Here is an 8,860-nt window from a genome sequence, read left to right on the forward strand (position 1 = left end):
CTATGCCAAGTACAGGAGTGCTGTGCATTTCTCTCACAAAAAATATTGAACTCATATTAAATACTATTCAGCCGAATAGAAAAGCAGTAAAAAATGTCCCACAAAATTGCACTTATTAATGTCGGATAAAAATATTTCAACAATAGGCTTTTTCAACAGTTGTTGAGAAGTTCTATAGTTCCCGAGCTCGTTCTAAGGGTTGCTTTGGGAAACAGCGGTGAGTAGCGGAGAACCTCTGCCCGCCAAGCTACGCGTCCGTGTTCCCGTTTAGCTCGGCTACGACGGGATTCGTATTGTCGACGGAGGCGATGATCACAATATCCTACTTCCGGACTCGCCGCTATGATTTAGCGCCACGATTTTTGTATCGCCGAAAATCGTAGCGTTGTGCATCTCCCTACTGATCTCTGTACTCGAATTCGTGACGTGGCTCTTACACTAGTAACAAGTTGGCATGAAGAGGTCGGCTTCAGTACCGCTATGATTTAGTGCCACGATTTTTGTATCGCCGAAAATCGTAGCGTTGTGCATCTCCCTACTGATCTCTGGCGTTGTGCATCTCCCTACAGATCTCTGAGGTATCTACTTAACCGAAGTATGGTAATGCCATAGGTAATGCCACAGAATATCATCTGGGCACTACACCAGTAAGCATATCCGATTCTGTTACGGAATCATTCCCTTTTTATCTTACATTCCATTATTTTGCGAAACGTCAGAATTAGTAATGACTGCAAATAAATGCATTAGATAAGTACTGTCACAACATACGTTGATAATCACAGAATAGTTCTAAATTAAATTTATTCAGTTATGTTAGAGAACATTGTATAAGAAACTATAGTGTCCAGATAAATTTGGAGCAGCCAAAATGAGAGGAATATTAATTTTCGATCATTTAAACGACGTGCTGTTTACAAAATGTAACAAGAAATTTACTAAACACATTCAGAAACTTGCAAAAATTCAAGGACTAGTAGTTGAAGGAAAGGTATGTGTTTACATAATCCTATTATAAAATGTTGAGAAAATATTAGTCTCGCTTTTTTAAAATATATTGTATTTTATTTACTTTTAATAGATGGATGGTGAATGCGACCAGAAACTAAGTCCAAATATTATAATACAATTGTTTTCCCCAATTGTAACATCACAGAATATTATGGCTTCTCAGTTTGGCAATTCATATACATCAGTACGTTGCCAAGATGGTACCAATATGGTATTTGACGATTTCATGGGATATACATTTATGTATATTGCTATAGAGGATGTAGCGCTTATGAAAAGAACTCTAGGGGTCTGTGTATCAATTGTTAGGCATCTCTGTGGACCAGACGTAACTATGTAAGTTAGGATAACTAGTTAAAACAGCAAATTTTAAACTGATTTGCTTCCAGATTGAAATCCAGTAAACAAAAGGTATCGTTAGTATCTTCATTATTAGATGCTTGGATTCATTTGAGGAATTCTGAGCAAAGTGTCTTAATGGAAGCAGTAGAACAGCTATCAGTTAATGCTGATCTAGCTTCTACGACATTAAAAGTTCTTCACGACGCCTCAGATAAATTAAAGACGCAATCAGAATTTTCAAATGTTCATGTACTGATTTTAGTAGAACACAAATTTTTATCTTTATATTCAAGTAAAAATGCACAAGATCTGAGTGCATCAGATATCTTATTGATGGTATTAATGTGCTGGGTTGCCAATAGAAGAGGAAAAGGCACTGAAATTGACACATTCAAAGATAATGCTGATGATGAGGATGATGATTTTCTTTTACCACAAAGCAGTCCTTCGGGTAAGGAAGAAGAAAGACATTCCTTCACTGCTACAACAAAGTTAGCCAATCCTACCTCTGAGGACATTACTAAACTATTCGGTAAATATTTGAGAATCGAAGCGAGCAAGCTTCCATTTTAATATTGACAAATATAATTGCACTTTAGGTGATTCTAGAGACTCTTCTGTGAGTGAAGGTCTATATTCGTTTGCTGAAGATGGTCTTTATAGTCAACTGGTCCTTCTGGGATCTGAACGTGGCTATACAGCCAATGCAATACATATTTCTGAATTATCAGAAGGTATAAACCTAGTAACTATAGTAGAAGTGACGAACTTGGCCACATCATCTGGACTCTATGACAGTTTTTATCATTTGAATATCATAAATGGTTTACAACTTCAGAGAGACATAGACGAATTGAGACCAGCATTTGATAATTTAGATGGAGCACTAAAAAAAGCTTTAGATGGGATAAAAAAGAATCGAGCACATGTCAGTAACGACGTAGACATGTGCCAAAGAAGATTACAAGTGAAATGGGAATTTGTGCGTAAGAAATACATGGATCTGTTAAAATCAAGAGATCCGGAATCAATTCTTCAAATCGAATCCAATACCTCAGGCTTTATCGAGACTATGAAGGAGCTATTTCGACTGACTTGTTTTGATAACAATTTTTTGAAACAAGGTACAGATGTGATAGTCACTGTAAGCAGACTGGTGCGACAAAAACTTAATGACTTCAGTGATTTCCTTAAAGTCAAGGCTCTCAAGAATTTCACTCTTGGATCATATCCTTTAATAATATATGTGTATCATGCATTATGATGATTTGAAAGTCTTTATGTTCTCTCGTAGCCTTGGATGTTCTACACATTATACATGTTTGAAATATTAAATATGCTGTACTCTGAAACTGTGTATAACATTCATAATCGACTGTCTTTGCTTGCTATATTTTATTTTACTGCTTACTGAATATCTGTCCTTAATGTCATGTTATGTACGAGAACTTCCCTAACGATCAACAAATATTTGGAAGAATTTCCGGGCCTTGTGCACTTCATATATATTGACAGGACAACGCACAGGCTAACAACGCCAACGTTAGATTTTACCAATCCAGAAACTTTAGCCCTCACCACGAAAAAGGTAAGGAAATAGCAGCAGTATGTAAAATATATGAAATTAATTTATTAATATTATTTCCAGATTTGGGCAATGGTCGAAAATAGTAGATCACATTTGCAAGAGGGGCATTTGGCAGTTATGTGGAAAGATACGACATTTAATTATTCATACTTTTTATGGTTCGAAGATAGTTCGGTGTGTATGAGGAAATTGATTTATCTAACGATGTTTCATAATAATAAGTTACAATTTTAAAGATCATTGTTTTAAAGGGTTCACCGCTTAAATCCAAGGCCTATTTAAATCACATAATGAAGACCTTTCCCATACCTGGAATACTTTGCGGAGATTATTATAGGTTTGCAAATATTTGATTTAACTTTTTAATGTATTGTACAGGTATCAACGAGCTTACGGCGTGTATGTTAATAAAATAATTTATCTATTTTCACAGAAAACTCGTGGAGGCATGTTTTCCAAAGCTCTCTCCAAATAAAATACGCGTCTACGAATTGTATTGTGTGCATCTAGGTTTAGCGACGTCCTCATGCGTCCTAGAACATTCAAGAAGACTTGCAGCTACTATTTGGGAGGTTACAGGATTACCTAATAATCCAGCAGACATTCTTTAATCAAATTGCCTCCACCCAATATTTCGTGTTCCATTAATGTAATTGTTATGAGTGTAACGGTGTCAGCCTTGGCAATGAGATTGTTCATACGGCAATATAATTAGGTGCGAGGTTTATTTAAGCATTCCATAACTCCTGTATCCTTGCAGTATTTACAAACTACCATTAAAAAAAGGTCTTATGCTTCCATAAACATGTCCAGCATATCAAACCCTGCTTGTCTACTTCTTTGTGTATCCAACTTTTTAATATGTTTCCATATACATACGCCGTAGATAGAAATTGTAAAAAATGAAAAATTATCAACTCCAATAAGTCACGGATAATGAGTCATTAAACCGAGTACCAAAATAAACACTTCATGTTTTTTAATCACAGTTCACTCAACAACGCTACGGAAGTTAAATGATTAATATAATAGATAATAATGGGAAAATGTGACAAGTAGTAGTAAATATAACATAACTCTTGGTAAATATAGTTACAAGAATATTGTATTCAGAATCGCAAAATCATGATTCGAAATAAATATAGGAATGGAAAAACTTTAGATGTAAGTAGGTACTCCAATGTCACGATATAAGCACAGATGCTTATTTATATCAGTATTGACTTAATTGCTATTTTTCACTCGTCTCTCACTGATCTTTCTGAATTAAGTCATTAATGTCTTATTAAAAAATATATAGTGTTTCATAAAGTATAAATAGACTGAAAGAAACGTGATCATTTATAGATATTTACGATTTCAAATTTGAAATCAAATATTAATCATTAGGTAATACCATAAAATTTGCGCAGGTCATCATACTCTAACTTAACTGCGTATAGCCTCAATGATTACGTTAATAAATACAAATTGTGAGGGATGTAGACTGAATTCCTCAGCGAACATTATTTGTAATATCAATGAGATTGTTAAAACAATTAAGATAGATTATTAAAAGTACACGCAAGTTGAGTGGTATAACTTAATATATTCTTGATTGAGGAATATTTACATTGAATAGAGTTAAAAATTAAAAGCTGCTGTGCAAAAACTTAAACACGCTTTATTGCATGCAGCATGACCGGAAACTGTGGAACAATTTTAAGTATTTCCTTACACTTTTGGTGATGACTTAGAGATAACTTCGCGTAAATGACATCCAAAGAGAATCCTAAAATTATCACTATTCTGGTAAATCAGTTAATCCGCGAGAAGTATCAACATTCTTTTTTGTTGCCTGACTGTAAGAGATCGTCCCTATAGGAAGGTTTTGCACGGAGTTAGGTTCGTTATGCTCTTGTTCCAGAGTCTGTGAGTTTCCAGATTTTTCCAGAACAACTTTCGGTAAGGTTGTACGTCTTGGTTTTTTTGTTCCTGGATTTGATTCATAATTACCTCGACCTTTACTTCTAGCAATACTGAGTTCATTCGTATCGATCTTGGATACTGGTCGTGCGACTCCGGGACCTGCTGAAGCCGTCGCACGTCTAGTCCTATTTGATACAGAATCAGCAATTTCCATTTGCATTTCATTCACGATATTTGCAAATGGGTCATGGCTTGTACAACCTTGTATATCTTTTCCAATTGCCATATTTTTTGCCCGTTCCCTGTCTTGATTTGTATTTTTAACATTTATGCCTATTGAATTTTTTTGTTTTCCAATAGCTATTGGTTGACCCTGTGGCAAAAGATAGACAAATTATAATTATAATATGTTGTTAGTCTGTATAAGGTAAATGTGAACAATGCATAGATTTGATAAACGTACAATGGTCGTCGGATATTTGGTCGGTCCCAAGTCATTATGCAATATAGCGCTGGCGGTATTCCTTAAAACAGGATCTTCGTTCTTTTTACATCTAATGTATCCATCATCATCCCATTCTTTTCCCGCGGGAAAATTAGTTTTAATAGCCAATGCATTGTCATTTAACTCTATTTTGCTCGGAGCATTCCAGGTAAGTATCTTGGCCTGCAGATCACGAACTTGCTTTTCCAAATCCGCAACTTCTCGATCAGACTCGCATACTTTTGGTATTAAAGCGTTTAAATGCCGCTCTGCAGCTTTTTGAATGGCTGTTACTAGCTCCACACCTGGTGTTTTTAAGAGGTCCAAACTGAAAATATGTCTCTGTTAATATATTAAAGAACTTAATTGACATTGACTGTTTTAAGAAAATTAAAGGCGAATCTTAATTTTGTTAGTAATAAAGATATACACACTTTAAAGAATCAACAACTTTACTAAAAGCGTCAGGTTCCTCTGATCGTTTCTTTAATGGAATAGGCTTATAATCTGAACCATCATGACGGGATGCATCGGCTCCTAAATTATTTATCCTCATCGGTACTGGTTCAAATACCCTGTAATATTTTATGTTTTGCACTGATAAATAGAATAATGATATATCCTCTAAACTTACCCTCTTTTGTGATGCAAGAAAACATGTCTGAACTTATGAGTACCACCCATATTAGAGACTGAGGTATTCAGAAAGCAAGCCACAAAGTTTTCCTCTGTCGAAGCTGTTCCACTGGTAAAATGAGAGGCAAACTGCTTATGTAGCACCTTGTCTCTCAACGTAGGTACAAGAGAGCTGTTTTGCCTGAATCGAAACCATCCTACAACCTGCTTACTTTTGTCACGAACAAAGTTTTTCAGTTTCTCCTTGTTTATTTTACCAGTGGAGTCATGTAGCAAATCTGCTGACGGGCATGTGACAACTGTATCAACATCTAAAAGTTCATAAATGAATTTGACAGTTATCCATACTTATTCATAAAACGATCTAAAACTCCTAATGCATACTTACCAATGTGTATCCTCACATATTCAACTTGTTTGTCAGAATCAGTAACTTTCTTGGTAAGAAATACAAGTGCTTCACCCAGAAGAAAGCCCATCTACACATAATAAGTAAAAGAGACTTTTCAACTTTTTGACACAGTGTAAATAGATGAAGGTTAGAGTCGAACGTCATAACAATCGAAGACAGCATATGCCTTGAAGCGTATGTATGTAATCATTATCATCAAACCGGAGAGGTGTTGAAATATACCTGATCGCCGACGCTACGGACATTTTCGTAAAATAGAAGTGATAGAGCAGCTCCAGAAATCGTGACGAGTAAACCGCAATCCGCCATGTTGACAGTTGAACGGATTGAACGCCACTAACAGTCCCTGGCTTTATTCCTTATTCCACATAAATGCATACCTGTAATTGCAAAGTTTCAAGTATCATAATCAACATAAGACATGTTCTTAAGCATGGAAATATTAGGATATTATAAGAATCTTGATTACACGTTGATAGAGGAACTTTTCGTGAAGCGAGGTAAAACAAGCGAATACTTGTTTTCTAACAGTATACTATACTTATACATATATTTACTGCATACTTTATTGCGTCGTTGAAATACGGACATTCAGTTTTTCTTTCTACAATAAAAATACATATTTACGTTACACGTGGAAAGACATGATGTCATTTATATGAAAAACATAGTAATTTACTCGAGTACACAAATAATTCGATATCTCATGTAATATTACTTATCTATCCTTATCTCCAACGCTGTCCGTGAACCGCAGCTATCTAGTATATGTATATATGTACCTGCACGTGTTATCTGACATTAGATTTTCATATCTAGCAATTATTCTATGCCCGGAAATTTTTAAAATGAAATTGATTTATACCTCGTTTATCGAGTTCCATTATTCTCAGAGTATTTTAATAACTTTGCTTTAAGAAATTGATTAAAAACGATTGAAAATAGTCGGAAGTAATCAGATTTGTACATCAGAAAACTTCTTATCATATCTTATATATATTTATTACTGAGAATGAATAAAATTCCCAATAATTTCAATTAAAAAATTATTGTTTAAGGTGTAGTCGCCAATAAAATCGAATTGAACACGATAATCTATTCATTCCAAACAATTTTCAATCGGAATTCAAATGTTTCCGATTTCCCCAAATAAATCCGATTATTATTTAATCGGATATTTCTCGGTTTCTATTGATTTCAATCGGATTGTTTAAGCAAGAAATACATTATCGACTGTTATTCCTCTACCTGTATAATCTTTAGTACCTGTGTCTTAATATTCTAAACTGCAATGTGTTCTATCTGCTCACGAGTGTTACATTCAAAGGACTTCAATGATTGAATAACAATGGATTACTAAAATGTAGAATAATGAAACCTCTAATTTAAAAAATGAATGATGCATTGAGTATGATCATGATAAAAAAATCGATGTACATACGTATAAGGGTTACGCATTATGTTTATTTAAATATCTAATCGAGCCCGAATGTCTATCTCGGGTCTTCAAATGTAAAGGATACAGTTTTGGAAAATATATTTCTTTTCAAGTATACGCGTCGACGTATATTCTACATGACCAACACTCATTTAAGCAATACTTTAGAGCCATGTCGAAATTGACAGAGAAGTCGATGTAATTTCTCCGATATACATACATACAATCTGTTGTTATTCCGCATCGAAATTGTCATGTAAAATGTTTTTATTTAGTTTCGAATTAATCCATTTGAAACTAAAATATAATTAATTTTTTAACTTGCACTGTACGTCCGGTGAGCTACACGAGTGCATCAAACCATTAAAAATCTGTTCTTCGCGATTTTGTCATGAGTAACGATTCAAGATGGTTGCTAAAGCTCTATAGTCTTCTTAAGTATAGTCTCACCATGAATTCTTATCGATTGTATTAAATCCTGGTTTTATATTCAGTATTAATTTATTTTTAATGAGTGACATTTAACTAAACACATTTGACCAAACAATCGAAATAGGCATATCATTAGCGACTGTCACCGAACATAACGGAATAACCCCTACCAATCCAGAAATATTTCCATGAAAGAACTAAAGTTTACCAAAGCTGAAATAAAACAAAATATTTGTCAGAAGTGGGATTCGAACCCACGCCCACAGAAGTGGACTGCGACCTGAACGCAGCGCCTTAGACCGCTCGGCCATCCTGACTCTGAAATACGTTATTTTTCAAGACAATTTTCAACCAATTCTCCCATACTTATATCAACCGATTATATCAACCAATAGAGCTCAGCATAATGATACGTTAAAAGAGGTCAAGATACAGAGCAGATGAACTTACGAAGTAAATAACCTTATGTGGTTCATTGAATTTAGCTCTAGTATGAATATCATGATAAAATATAAAAAAAAACTTAAAGATTCACATTTCCCTGCGTCAAAGAAAAAGAAACATACAAATTACATATGTACTACGTCACAAAATTACGTAACCTGCTAA

The 8,860-nt window shown here is 34.5% G+C and overlaps 2 protein-coding genes and 1 non-coding gene across 6 annotated transcripts; 1 reads left to right on the forward strand and 2 right to left on the reverse strand.

Moving 5' to 3' along the window:
- The first annotated feature begins 520 nt into the window (after nucleotides 1-520).
- Nucleotides 521-3,745, forward strand: LOC107263082 (Hermansky-Pudlak syndrome 1 protein homolog). Of its 2 annotated transcripts, none has more exons than XM_015729916.2 (8): nucleotides 521-991; nucleotides 1,082-1,347; nucleotides 1,401-1,885; nucleotides 1,953-2,580; nucleotides 2,797-2,941; nucleotides 3,002-3,115; nucleotides 3,193-3,278; nucleotides 3,375-3,745. In XM_015729916.2, the coding sequence occupies exons 1-8, from the start codon at nucleotides 872-874 to the stop codon at nucleotides 3,550-3,552; spliced, it is 2,022 nt and encodes a 673-aa protein (XP_015585402.1). In that variant the 5' UTR covers nucleotides 521-871; the 3' UTR covers nucleotides 3,553-3,745. The 2 variants fall into 2 exon arrangements, with proteins under 2 accessions (XP_015585402.1, XP_024936234.1); XM_025080466.1 differs by having other exon boundaries at nucleotides 1,647-1,885.
- Nucleotides 3,746-4,509: 764 nt separating this feature from the next.
- LOC107263083 (BRISC complex subunit FAM175B) lies at nucleotides 4,510-7,054 on the reverse strand. Of its 3 annotated transcripts, none has more exons than XM_015729918.2 (7): nucleotides 6,946-7,054; nucleotides 6,604-6,761; nucleotides 6,358-6,448; nucleotides 5,968-6,280; nucleotides 5,768-5,908; nucleotides 5,313-5,661; nucleotides 4,510-5,222 (listed from the first exon to the last, which is right to left on the reverse strand). In XM_015729918.2, the coding sequence occupies exons 2-7, from the start codon at nucleotides 6,688-6,690 to the stop codon at nucleotides 4,725-4,727; spliced, it is 1,479 nt and encodes a 492-aa protein (XP_015585404.1). In that variant the 5' UTR covers nucleotides 6,691-6,761; nucleotides 6,946-7,054; the 3' UTR covers nucleotides 4,510-4,724. The 3 variants fall into 3 exon arrangements, with proteins under 3 accessions (XP_015585404.1, XP_015585403.1, XP_024936235.1); XM_015729917.2 differs by having other exon boundaries at nucleotides 6,851-6,980; XM_025080467.1 differs by lacking the exon at nucleotides 5,768-5,908 and having other exon boundaries at nucleotides 6,851-6,981.
- Nucleotides 7,055-8,484: 1,430 nt separating this feature from the next.
- Nucleotides 8,485-8,568, reverse strand: Trnal-cag. Its single transcript has one exon. It is a non-coding gene; the product is annotated as a tRNA-Leu (tRNA).
- Nucleotides 8,569-8,860: the final 292 nt, after the last annotated feature.

The sequence above is a fragment of the Cephus cinctus genome, unplaced genomic scaffold (assembly GCF_000341935.2).
Source record: "Cephus cinctus unplaced genomic scaffold, Ccin1 Ccin1_scaffold0132, whole genome shotgun sequence".
Classification (NCBI taxonomy): domain Eukaryota; kingdom Metazoa; phylum Arthropoda; class Insecta; order Hymenoptera; family Cephidae; genus Cephus; species Cephus cinctus.

Bases quoted from the DNA above. Each gene is read 5' to 3' on its own strand.
- LOC107263082 (XM_015729916.2), top strand. From the start codon at position 872: ATGAGAGGAATATTAATTTTCGATCATTTAAACGACGTGCTGTTTACA. The intron at 992-1,081 runs GTATGTGTTTAC...TACTTTTAATAG, and splicing joins GACTAGTAGTTGAAGGAAAG to ATGGATGGTGAATGCGACCA. The intron at 1,886-1,952 runs GTAAATATTTGA...ATTGCACTTTAG, and splicing joins GGACATTACTAAACTATTCG to GTGATTCTAGAGACTCTTCT.
- LOC107263083 (XM_015729918.2), bottom strand. From the start codon at position 6,690: ATGGCGGATTGCGGTTTACTCGTCACGATTTCTGGAGCTGCTCTATCA. The intron at 5,909-5,967 runs GTAAGTTTAGAG...AAAATATTACAG, and splicing joins TTCTTGCATCACAAAAGAGG to GGTATTTGAACCAGTACCGA. The intron at 5,223-5,312 runs GTACGTTTATCA...CTTTTGCCACAG, and splicing joins CCAAATATCCGACGACCATT to GGTCAACCAATAGCTATTGG.